Here is a 13,101-nt window from a genome sequence, read left to right as displayed (position 1 = left end):
CAAAGCCTGCAACCTGCACTGGCCGCACCCGGCCTGGTCGGCGGTCTTTGTAATCTATACTTTCCTGCTGGGCTTCCTGCTGCCCATTCTGGCCATCGGCCTGTGCTACCTGCTCATCGTGGGCAAGATGCGGGCGGTGGCACTGCGGGCTGGCTGGCAGCAGCGGAGGCGCTCGGAAAAGAAGATCACGCGACTGGTGCTGATGGTGGTAGCCGTCTTTGTGCTCTGCTGGATGCCTTTCTACGTGGTGCAGCTGTTGAACCTGTTTGTGACCAGCCTTGATGCCACAGTCAACCATGTGTCCCTCATCCTCAGCTATGCCAACAGTTGCGCCAACCCTATCCTCTATGGCTTCCTCTCCGACAACTTCCGCCGTTCCTTTCAGCGGGTTCTCTGCCTACGCTGCTGCCTCCTGGATGTCGCTGGTGGTGCTGAGGAAGAGCCCCTGGACTACTATGCCACTGCTGTCAAGAGCAGAGGTGGGGCAGGATGGATATGTCCACCACTCCCCTGCCAGCAGGAGCCCATTCGACCAGAACCCAGCCGCAAGCAGGTCCCTCTCACCAGGACCACCACCTTCTAAAGGGCCCTTTCACCTCTTCCCTAGCCTGGTCACCTGTAAGGGAGTCTGCACCACCCTGACACCCCAGCAGACTGCCTGTCCTAGATGCTCGCTGAAGAGCCACCACCTACCTGTTCCCACCACAGCCACAGTCACAGCCACCTTTTCCCAGCAGCCTATGTGCCAGCCCCAACAGCATTAAAGTTCCTTTTCTTTGTCTTGTCCCCAAGACTCTGGTTTCTGGGAAGACGCCTCCATAGGGGTAGGACTCCTCTGACCACTAGTCCTGATGTTAATCATCCCTGGATCTCTGACTAGTTTCCGAGGGATGGGAAGCCAGGGAATGCCAGACAGGAATGGCAGTCTGCATGTGACGTAGTACAGAATCTCTGCCTTGGAGAGGACTGTCCAGGGGGTGGAGGTAGCCTGTGCCATTGCTCTCTGCAGATTCTGCCTGTGGTGGGGACACAGCATGTTCAAAAAGAGAAGGGAGGAAGGAAGATGCCTCCAAGCTCACTGTTGACTTTCATTCCTGGGCTCTTTTCTAACTAAAATTGATGCATGACAACCTGGGGAACCAGCTTTGTTACCCTCCAGGCCCAGTGCCTACTTGCAGTCAGAAATGTCACTCCAGTTTTCTGGGACTAGCAGCAGGCTTCCTGTGAGTAGGAAAGGTTTGGAAAGTCATGAGGCGCAAAACCAGGTCAGTAATAAAAGCAGAAAGGATGAATCTCATCTAGCTCCTATGTTGTGATTTTTTGCCTCAACCCTTTGTCATAAGAGCATGAGACCTCATTAACTTGGCCAGTTTACACCACGGTGGTGAGTGGGAAGGAACTGGAGGTGGGGGGAGAGATCAGAGAATACAGATGGAAATCAGCTCAGATTTTGGATAAAGGAGGCAGCTCTGTCACCCACTGTTGAAGAAAAAAAAATTGTAACTCAGTAAAACACCAGCCAGATGTACATAATAAACATATCTAGGCTGAACATGGTAAACAGCTGTAACTTCTTGCCTGATGTTAACCCAAGGATAAATTAGCTTTTCCCAAAGGAAAAAGTCAGCTTATGAGGAGCTTTAATCCTGTTTTCTGTGAAGAAATGCTTTCAATGCTTCTTTAGGGGCCTGGAGTGGAAACATGCTATTAAACATGTATGAACAGCTGTGTGGGAGACTCCACCTGGCTGAGCAAAGCAAAAGGCCCTTCTGGGTTTGGCCAGCCCCGTTGGGTGCAGAGAGGAAGATACTTGGGGAAGGAGGTGAGGACAGATGTAGAGAGAGTCCCTCTGCTCTTCAGAGGGGTCAGCCTCCCAGAGCTCACAGCTTCCTGGCCAGAGGGCTTCAAGAGAAAACAGGCAGGACCTGCCAGCCTAACTGACCTTGCCTGACTTGAGCCTTTTGGGGCAGCCAGTAGGCATCCAAAGGTGGGCACAAGGGGCTTCTAGGAGGCTAGAGAAGATTGAGGCTGGGCCAGGAGGGCAGAGCAAGGCCTAGGGAGATGCTCTGCTTCTACCCTGGGTAGGGGCTCCTCTCTGAGGAGGTAACAGAACAGGGCTCTTCCCTGAACTGTTTGGGCCAAAACCAGAGCTTTACTTGATATTAGCAGGTGCCTGATATACGAGAACCAGGCAAGAGAGCTGACTTCTGGTCCTAGATATAAATATTGTATGATCCAGGCAAGTGACTGAACCTTAGGGTCCTCAGAATTCTGCCTGTAACATCAAGAGGTCTTCCAGTACTGCGACACTGTGACAGAGAACTAACTGTATGTTCTTTTCCATGTGGCTATTGATTCCAGCTACTTCCCTACTGAATGAAAAGCAAAAATGGCCTTATCTTCACTGTGTGTGGGCATATATATATAACCATCAGCTCCGTATTCCTCTACATGACCAGCAGCAGTATGATCTGTAGGCGGCAATCAGTGTTGATCCAAGTGTGTCTCCTAAGGCTGGGTGGGCGAGGTAGAGATGAAGGTCATTAGGGTCAGCACACTGGGGTGGTCTACATCTGCCTGACAGAGAAAATGTGTAGCCAATCTGTATTACGTTCTGTAGATATGGCTGTGGGTTGGGAGCTCCTAACTAAGGTGCAAGAACCCCTTGAACTCACAAACATGCATGCATACATGTACACACACATGCATGTAAACACACAGACATTGACTGTCCTGAACCTGTTGTACCCACTAGAATTGCCTTGGGCATCTGGAGTAAGCCAGTGCTGGTGTCAGCTGGCCTTGTGTAACTATAATTTCTTGGCAGTATTTAAAACTTAACTATTTCTTTATTCCCCAGTGCTTGGCAGAGTGCAGCAGCATGGCCACTCAGTAAATGTGGTGGACCTGAGCTACAGGGGTCACTGGCAATGATCTGACATGAACATGGGCTGCTGGGCCTTTGCCCCCTGTTAGGTGGGGGCTGCAGTCCTTGTCTTTAGTGTCCAGCAGTGATTCACACCAGGTCAATTCTCTGATGAGCAATACAGAACATGGACCAGGAGTCCTGGCAACCCTGGGCTGGGCTGAGAATTTGAAAATGCAACCTTTTATTTTTTTTATTTTTTATTTCTAGGAGAGAGAGAGACAGCGTGAGCAGGGGAGGGTCAGAGAGAGAGGGAGTCACAGACTGAAACAGGCTCCAGGCTCTGAGCTGGCAGTCAGCACAGAGCCTGACGCGGGGCTCGAACCCACGAACCGCGAGATCATGACCCAAGCGAAAGTCGGACGCTTAAGCGACTAAGCCACCAGGCGCCCTGAAAATGCAACCTTTTTAACTTAGTTGGTGATGGTTGAAGCAGAGACAGTCTTAGGTGATGAAAGGAAAAGTCCCTGAGAGGCAGGGGTCCTCCAACAACCAGACCATCAAGCAGTGAGTGCTGTAATTTCTCTGAGCCTTAGTTTCTCACACGAAATATGCACAAAAGCAGGGTGTGGGTTTTGAGTTCTTCTAAGCTGTAAACCGCCTTCTCAAAAACACTGGAAGAGGCATGCTAACTCAGGCAGTGGGAGGGTGAAAGACAGCATTCTTCTATGCTTAGTACTTTCTCTATCCCTTGTTAAAAATGAGCATTAATGCTGCCCCTGACCCAGGAGTCATAAATTGTGCAGTGGAGGGGCCGGGTTGGGGGTGGAGAGTGTGTTGCTGACCAGTGTCTTCCTCAGCTGTAGAGCTTTCTTGGGGATTAACAACTCAGCACCTGCAAAGTATCCCAAGCATTTGTTGGGGGACACATTTAGAGTCCATCAACAGTGGTAGTTAGGATCAACCCTGAGGCCTTTGTTAACAGCTGATCGCATGAACACCATAGGTTTCTGAGCAGCAAGTTTGCAGAATTTGTGAATTAAAGTCAGAAATGAAGGCATCTGGGGTCCTGAGAGCCTTTACCCATTTCACCTGCCTCAGGGGTCAGCCCTGCAGACAGGCAAGCAGGCTCTGACCTGAGCCCTGCTTCTGCTGACCATAACAGCTTTTGGCTTCAAAGTGAATGAAAACATTTTTTACCTAGGTAGAAACAGCCTTCAGGCATTCCCTCCATCAGTGAACTTGCTTTGCATTTTAAAGTTGTCTTTAACTTACTGCTCAGTGACAAGTCAGGTGTTTATTTTTTCCAGATAGTTGTAAGATGGTATTTGAATATGACAGGTGATCACTCATTGGAATTCTTGCCCAATCTGTCAGCACTATGTTACTGAACAAAGATGCATACTATTTTCATTTTCCTCTTTAAATTCTTGGCTTCACTTTCATCAAAAACAGCATACCTAACACTCCTTAGGTGCCAAAGGCTGATAGCAAGGGAAAAACAAAAACAAAAACAAAAACAAATATATGTTTCTGCTGTGCTATTCAGAAACCAGATATGGAAGCCTGTGCAGTGGCCGGGCAAATTTCTGTAAATTTGGGCTTCGAAGCTCTTCTATGACAGGCTGTAGGTCATGAAACATCCCTGTCTCTCACCACCCCTTACCTGAAGCAGGTGGCAGAAAAGCCTCAGATTCCTTAAGCACAAGTGTAAGAGTGGTAAGGCACTGTCCTCAAAGCTCTGCTCTGTGGAGGTGTGTGCTGGCGGTGTTCATCAGACAGCACACTGAGTGTTACTTCTGGCAGCTTTGAGGTAAGATGGGGAGCCTCCAGAGACAGCACCCCTGTCCTCACGAAGCTTGGAGCTCAGAGGCAAAAGATGAGTCTTCATCGGAGAACCACAGAAATGAGAGTACAATTTTAAGCTGAAAAAGGAACACCCAGAAATGGACTCTGGTTTCTATGAGATGATGTACTAAGAGAACCTGACATCATCATAGGGCAGGTTTCCCCAGGAAGCCTGGAGATGACCTCTTCGTAAGGATGAGTGGGGATCAGCCAGGAGAAGAAGGGGTAGAGTGGAAAGTGCAAAGGGCTCAATGCAGAGGGGATAGCATGTGCAAAGGACCTGCAATGGTAAGCACTGAAGATGCCCAAGATGACTGGAACAGAGGACAGATGATGCCCAGTCAGCAACATGCATTAGGAGACAGAACATCAGTGTGTCGTAGGTCCCCTTAAGGATTTAGGACCATGCCATGACACAGCAATGACAGGCTTTAATGAGAGGGTCAGGTCTATCTGGCAAAGAAACCCATCAAGGGGTCTTGAGTCCTTGTCAAGTTGGGGCACTCGTGCCCTCCATTTTTCAGTGGGAGGTTGGCAGATGGAACATGTTCTTTCCATTTCAACAGTCATCAATTATTTTCAACAGGAAGGCACAATTCCCAATCATATGAATGGATTGGTCTAGTATCTAAACAGGAGAGACACTTTTGAAAGTGGAGGAGAACTAATATTTAAAAAATCCAAGATCATTGACTGAATCACTCAAGATGGAAGTACTGACTTGGTCAAAATAAAACCTGTGGCTTTCTATTAATGAAAGACACTGTGGGCACCCACTGATGCCACATGGGGTCTAGATGGGGCTGCATGAGCTCAGTGCTGGCACAGTGCAGATATGTAGCGGCCTAGGGAGAACAGGCTTGGGGACACACAGACCAGGGACAGAGAAGCCACTTACCAACCCAGTGGGACTGCAGGTAAAGCTCCATGGCCCCTGGAGAAAGGCCAGAACTATAGTATCTACCCCTGAGTGTGCAGGGGACTGGCCCAGAGGAAGGCTCAGCATTCAGACAGTGACCAAATGGCAGAGAAGGAAAACAGCAAGGTCGATGCAGATAATTAGAATGTTTTATTATATTTTTTGGTATTTTTAATAACTTAAAAAATTTATTTTATTATTATTTTAATTATTATTTATTTGAGTGAAAGAGAGAGAGAGAGAGAAAGTGAGAGAGTGTGAGTGGGGCAGAGGGGCAGAGGGAGAGAGAGAATCTCAAGCAGACTTCCTGCTCAGCACGGAGCCCAACTCAGGGCTCAATCCCACAACCCTGGGATGGTGACCTGAGGTAAAATCAAGAGTCAGAGGATCAACTGACTGAGCTAGCCAGGTGCCCCGTTATTTTTTAAAATCAGGGTTTCTTTAGCCATTCTGAGGAGGCTGTGATTTCTTTTCAATCTATTTTTATTGAAGTATAATTTACATAAGGCAAAATTCAGTCCTTCTAGGTGCTCAGTGCTATGAATTTTGACAAACTAACACTGTTGCATTGTTTAACTGCCATGCCACCCCAAGTCAAGATGGGGACTGTTTTTGTTACTGAGCATTTTCCTCGTGGTGGCTGTGACCCATGCCTTGAGGGGTCAGGCTGCCAATAGCATGGAGGACATGAGGGGACCAGAACTGAGGGCAATGAGATCTCTAAATTAAGGGAGCCCCCTCGCCCATTACCATTTCCTGAGCTCCTTTACCCAGGTAGGGAATCCCTCAGGAAACGTTACTCAAGAAATGCTGCCCTTTTTACCTTCTATATCTAAAAAGAACCACCCTGGGCTCCAGAAATCCCTCACCCACAAACCAGGGCTTGAGTATGTCCTGGGGCAAGAAGCCAGCTTCTTGATGACCTCATAGGATTTTACTCTGAGCTCTGGAAAGAGAGCATGGCTTCCCCTCCAAGCCAGGGGTTCAGACTCCCTCCACAGCCTTGCAGAGGGGATACCCCTCAAGACCCCACAAAGGGTTCATGTCCATTGATCTCAGGCCCGCGGGCTTGCTGCTGGGTAGCTCTCTGTTTACAGAGGCCTTGTCCTGAGCTCTGGAGATTCAGACAAGTAAAATAGGGAAGCCACGACTTACTCTGTGCCCTCCTCAGAGTTTCCTTTCTCATCACATTACTGTTAGATTTCTGAAGCCCCACCTTTAGGAGAAGGGCAAAAATGTTTGAAGAAAGACAGGAATCACATTCTGGCAAAGAATCAATCCCCAGAAGTGTCACTTTTGGATTCAATCACTATCTCAAGACAACGTTAACAATGCATGCCCCCATTACAGGCATGATGGTGTGCAAGGCTCAAGATCCCCATAGTCCATGGGAGTCAGGGGCCCCTGTTCTCAAGGAATTAAATGGAATTGAGGTGGGAGGCAGAAGGAAGAGGAGAGGATCCAGGATACTGTTGCAAAGCCCCTCTTCCTCGATGGGTGGCTGAAGGAAGGTCTGCTGGGGTCCGACAGCCCATGAATATGCAGTCGGGGCCAGCCTCAGTGAGAAGCCAGAAGGAAGATTCCAAAATGATAAAAGAGAGAAGTTGCCACATGTCCAATATACAGAAGGGGAAGAAGGTTCATCTCAGGATAAAATCATATGTTCCATTTAAAAAAAAAAAAAGAAAAGATTTTTTTCAGGCAGAAAGTCAGAAAAAAATCTGGCTTATGGCCCGGATGTGGGGGGCATTATCATCAGGGACCCTAGTTTGGCATCTCGGTGTTTGTCACTGGACCCTGAAACCTTTCTGTGTGGCCAGCTCCCCTGTTTCCAGTGGGTGTGACTTTGAACTAATGCATCCCCGGGGTTCTTTTGTCTTTCGTAATAACACTTTCAAAACAAGCTGAAAAGGATTTTGATTCTGTTAGAATCTGATGTTAAAAAAAATATTTTGTTTCTTTTGTGAGAGGAAATTGGTTGTTTGCCTACATCTGAACCTGCTGACCAAAAAAAAAAAAAAGGTGGGGGTCGGCATGGTGGTTGTGGAGGACTCTCAAAACAAAAAGAGATAGTGCTGAATCCGGGCACACATTCTGAAAATGAAAGGAAGAGACAGGCATTACTTGTATTATTTTATGAAGAAGGCCAGAGGATGCGTTTTCAAATGAACTTGAGTACCCCCCACCAAGTCTTGACCATGATAAGGAAAAATGTGCTCTCATATGTTCTTTATAACATTAGTTTTCCCTGAAGATATGAAATAATAACTCCTATTTAACACAAGATTAACAGGAGCCCAAAGAGAACTTGGCCCTTCTTCTGTCACCTGGCCCTGTCCACACCCAGAATAGCAGACCCAGGGGCCTCAGGAAGGAGTGTGACACAGTAGAGGGTTGGCACAAGGGGAAGGAGGCAGCAGTGCCCTGGTTTCCCTTTGCACACACACCTTCCTACCTTCTTTACTGTACTCTCAAGCCCCACCCCTGAAATTGTGTGGCATGAGATTTGCCATCTTGCCTTTTTTTCCTTTGCACATTCCTGGTGGGCTGCCAGAAATTTGGGGAGCACAAGTCCAGGGCACGGGGCAAATGAGCAGGGTGCCGGGAGACCTAGGAGCCAGATTTCACTGAAACTTATTTGCTGAAGGTTAGGACATCGGGCTATCTGGTCAAAGCTCAGAAAAGTTCATCCTTGTGATTTAATCATGAAAACACAGGATACTTGGTGTGGGGAGACCCTGAAGAGGTCGAGGGAAGGATAGTTAGTGAGTGTCAGAGAGGAAAGAGTCCTCATCTGGTGTGTGTAGACAACTCTAGTGGCAGTGAAGGGGAGTGGCCTGAGCGACCTCTCTGGTGTGACCAGAATGATCTATGTATTGATGATAGTGGTATTTCCCAGAATATGCATATTCTTCAGGACTTACAGATTTGGTCACCAAAAAGGGGGAATTTTAATGTATGTCAATTATATTCTGATTTTCTTTTCCTTAAAAAAAAGAGTAAAATAAAATGCACTGGTCACCATTTGGGCCTAGCCTGCTCTTGCTGGGACCTGTGGTCTTAAAGACCAGAACTTTCTAGGCCCCCAGATTTTAATTCTTGTGCCCCCCTAATCAGTGATCAAATACCATGTAGGTCCATAGGAGCTTAGGCTCCTCTTTCTGCCCACAGAGAAAGACAAAGATGAGCAAACATGCACGTATTTTCCTGATGGAGAGTTCCTAAAGTCCTCTCACTTGGGTGGATGAGACCTTCTTCCCTCAGACGCAGGTGGCAGCTGTCAGTGTTTCTGAGTCTAAGGTCTCCCATAGGTGCTGGCCCCGGGGAACTCAGTCAGGGAGAGGAATCAGCGAAGACTTTGTTTAGGTGTCCACACCCACCAGCCCCCTTGCAGTGCCCCAGTGGGGCAGATGGTTGACAGAGTTAAGAGATTTGCCCAGACTCACCCTTCAAGGACCTGTGGACATCTGGTCTATCACTTTCAACTCATGATTCCTTTCTCTTTTGCAAGTCCCTCCTCTTTGGTGTTGCTACACTTGAGGGTCTCCTGTGGCAATTGAGCATAAAGGTGTGGGTAGTACTGTCTTTCTCACAGCTCCAGGGGCTGCCTGGGGCAGAGCCACTTTTCTCTTTCAGGCTCTGAGAAAGCAAGATTTGGGGTGTGTTCCTCCTCTGTGGCCTCCCCAGGAGTGCAACGGAGGGGATGTCTGTGCCCCTACACTTCGATGGGCTTTGTGAGTAGGGAGAATAGAACTTGGAAGCAGGATTTTATAGCTCCCAAGGGGCTGCTTCTCACCTCGTGCAAACATCTCCCCCCTTAAGGAACTCCCACTTCCCACCATGTTGCTTCCCTGGAGAGGGCGGCAACCCTTCCAAGTGACTGCACCTTGCCCAGAAAGAGTACTTTCCACTCTGCACCACCTTGAATTTGCTCTCAAGACATTTGAGATCTCAACACAATCATTTTTAATCCACTTATGCATCTACTAATTTATTGGCACATATACAAACATTTATTGGGCACCTGCTGTGTGTCAGAACCTGGGCTAACTCACTTCATCTAATGCTCATGGAAATCCTGTGGAGTGGCTAGTACCCCATTTTACCACCTTATATGGGTTTCATGGCATCCATGGTCATGTGACCACCATGTGTCAGGTTGGGATTCAAACCCAGGTGTATATGACACCCATACCCCGTGTTTGGCCTGCTGGATGCTTATAAGGGAAACTGTGCAGGTGTGTGCTTATGCGGGCATGTAAGTAAGTCTACAAGTGGCTATTATTGTCCCAACCAATTTTAGTACAGAAATTGAATACCAGTGTGCTCTTAATAAAATTCAAGTGACATGACATGCCTGGGTGGCTCAGTCAGTTAAGCATTTGGCTTTTGGTTTTGGCTCAGGTTATGTCTCATGATTCATGGGGTCCAGCCCTGCGTTGGGCTCTGCGCCGATAGCATTTTGAACTCTCCCCCTCTCTCTGCTCCTCCTCCACTCATGCTTTCTCTCTCTCTCTCTCTCTCTCCTGCTCTCAAAATAAGTAAATAAACTTAAAAAAGAAAAACAAACCTTGAGTGATATACTTGCTTCTGGGATAGAATTCCCTGTCTGTAAGCTGACCTAAGGCCCTCTCTCCCCATCCTCCTCCTCCCTTACATCTCCATTCTACCTCTTCAGCTCCATTTTAGTAACCTTTCCCCTTGTTCACCATGCTACATGCCCTGCTCTGCTAAGACTTTTTTCCCTGCACAGGGCCTTTGCACATGCTGTTCCTTCACACAGGCTGCTTTCTTCTCCACTCTCCATTTGCCCAACCTCCTGCTCCTCCTTCACATCTAGTGTTAAGGGTCAGCTCATCAAAGACAACTTCTTTACTCCTGCACCTAAATCCCACTGCCCTGTTGTGCTGAACTTCTCCTCCCCAGCTCATACTACTGTCTCTAAGTTAAATACAGTTTGGGAGCAATAATATGTTTTATATGTGTCTCTCCCGTGGGAGTGTAAACTTAAGGCAGAGACTTGTTACCGTGCCAATCACCAAATCAGGCATAGAGTACATGCTCAACAAATATTTGCTGAAGTAGTCCAACAAAAAGGGCTAGATCTAAGGAGAGGACAAATGCGATTTAGCTCATAAAATCAAATTCTGATTTATCCAGAAGTATGACATTGGTCTTCTTCCCCAGGTCCTGCAAGCTGTGGAAGATTATCAGCAACCATGTGCCCCTTGCTGAGATTTGGAATTCTCCCTCAGACCTGGATATCCAATAACGAGAACACAGAGTGGGACCATGGACATTGACCCACAATCCCTGTTTCATAAGGTTTACTCTGATTCTAAATGCTGGGGGATGGTTCTTATAGCTGACTGATTTGTTTATGACCTTAGCATCTTTCTCAGAGTGAGGCTGTGGTTTCCTAGTTGTTTTGAGAATCTTGAGTTCAGATGAGTACTATAAGCAGGGATGCTGATCTCCTATTGGACAGGAACTGGGGAGGATAGGGAGGAACTGGGACCCCTCCTTATAAGTGTCCTGGGGTCCAAGATGCCCCAGTAAGGGTTTTTGGCTCTGACTCTTAAAAGTGCATTTTGGTGTTCTTATATTCCTTAAGAAAATCCCTCTCCTTTAGAGGAGGAAACACTAAAGCAATAAGCCCTATTAAGTAAATTTGCTGGCTACTTGGAAAGAGACCCTTTTGAAAAATGGAAGTCTAAGAACAAATTTGTAAGGTATCACTCTCTCCTCTGGAACCCCAGCACAATTCATGTGTACCGGCTTTGCCTGCACAAATCAAGTTTTTCCTTCATATGTGCCTCCTACTGAATTTGGTTTTCTGCTAGCCTACCAAACAAGGGCAGGCAGCATTGTTCAGATGTGTTATCTTGGCGGGGGTGGAGGTGGAGGGACACCGTGCGTAGTAGCCACACCCTGAAGCTGTCAGCCTCATCCAAGATGGATGTTGAAATCTCCAACTTCATTGTCACAACAGTAACTATTCAGATGAGAGATAGAAAATTCAGCATTATCCAGATGTATAAATATATGTGAATATTTGGTCAAACTCCATTCGCTTCCAATGTCTGCTTATGAAAATTTTCAGAGCACTGCATATAAAATTCAGTCAGTGCCATCATCTGAGGAAAAGGGGACCAGGAAATGTTTGTCTTAAAAAGACAGTATTTCTAATCTCTAATAGAAATAAGAATGATTTAATACTGCATGAGACCTTGGTATGTGGAAATGATTGTGAATTTGAGTCACAGACTGAGACCCCTCATGAGTGTTGTGTTTGGATATCTCAGAGGGCAGATAATGCCAAACCATTCATAGGAAGGACACACAGCTGGGATTCTAGAAATGCCCCAAGAAGAACTGTTTCTTTAACTCATCCCCACAAATAATCCTATAATGTGTTTCAAAACACATAGACTCAAGTCCTGTGTATGTTGTTATGGTTACAGAGAGAAGCATAAATATTTGTGCACACAGACATAACAAGAAGTCCTCCTACAATGAAAACAATCTCCTCTGGAAAGACCTTTAAAGTCAGAGATGGTGACATGAGGATATGGAGTTAGTGATGGGGTATAGAGCAGCCTTTAAATGCATGTCATGGCATTTGCATTGTTTGTGAGCCCTGTTCAAAGACATAAAATGAGGGGGTTGGTGAAAGCTAGGTGAACAGAAACAAAACCCAAGAGCACCCTGTTATTTGTTTATTTTCTACATGTGATGTCATAAGCAAGAGTTTTGCCTGTGTTCTAGTTTGTCTCCAATAAATAAATAACTATGTACAAATGTGCCGAGTTTACAAAATAGAGGAAAACCTTTGCATTACAAAAGATACACTCGTATGATACATTTTCCCCATACAGTGAAACACGATTTCATTCCTAGCTTAGTTGAACCAACAACCCTGTGTAGCAATATCTAAAGGTGTGTACCTAGTCTTTTCTATCAGAAAGCAAAGCTATAAGTGGAAAATTCCTCAGTTTCTTGAGAACATAGGACCTGACTTGGCCTGCTACTTATTACTGATCCATATTTAATCTATTCCAGAAAGTTGGAAGCTGTCTAAAACAGTTCTTCTCAAGCTATACTGGGCAGACCCCTGCAGATCTTGTTAAAATATAGATTCTCATGCAGTCCAAGTTTCTGCATTTCTAACCAGCTACCACGGGCAGGCAGCTCCCACTTCTCATCCAGTGACCGTGTTCTAAGTGGCCAGGGTGAGAAGGCTTCTAGGAACTTGGAGAAATTCTTAAGGGCCTGATCAAGGTGAAGTTCTAATTGAGCATCTTCCATGTTTTATTCCCAAGCTCCTGAATCCCACCCCCCAAACCAGCAGAACTGGTTTTATTTTGGAGCACAAATTACTAGAAGAATAAGACTCAAAATGGTAACTGGCATGAACTGTGCAGCTCATAACTTTCTTAAGCTGTCTCCTGGGAGATCCTTCATTCCC

At 46.6% G+C, this 13,101-nt stretch overlaps 1 protein-coding gene across 1 annotated transcript in view; it reads left to right on the top strand.

Annotated features, from left to right (window-relative positions):
* Positions 1 to 10,945, top strand: part of SSTR4 (somatostatin receptor 4) — an 11,535-nt gene extending 590 nt beyond the window's left edge. The window contains exons 1-2 of the mRNA XM_077745477.1: positions 1 to 1,265; positions 10,821 to 10,945. The exon at positions 1 to 1,265 is cut by the window's left edge and continues 590 nt beyond it. Of these exons, the coding sequence (XP_077601603.1) occupies positions 1 to 583 (583 nt within the window). The 3' untranslated portion in view covers positions 584 to 1,265; positions 10,821 to 10,945. The remainder of the gene's footprint in view (positions 1,266 to 10,820) is intronic.
* Positions 10,946 to 13,101: the final 2,156 nt, after the last annotated feature.

This window comes from Crocuta crocuta, unplaced genomic scaffold, assembly GCF_008692635.1.
Source record: "Crocuta crocuta isolate KB4526 unplaced genomic scaffold, BGI_CrCroc_1.0 scaffold178, whole genome shotgun sequence".
Taxonomy (NCBI): domain Eukaryota; kingdom Metazoa; phylum Chordata; class Mammalia; order Carnivora; family Hyaenidae; genus Crocuta; species Crocuta crocuta.
This window is presented reverse-complemented; position numbering and strand designations above follow the sequence as displayed.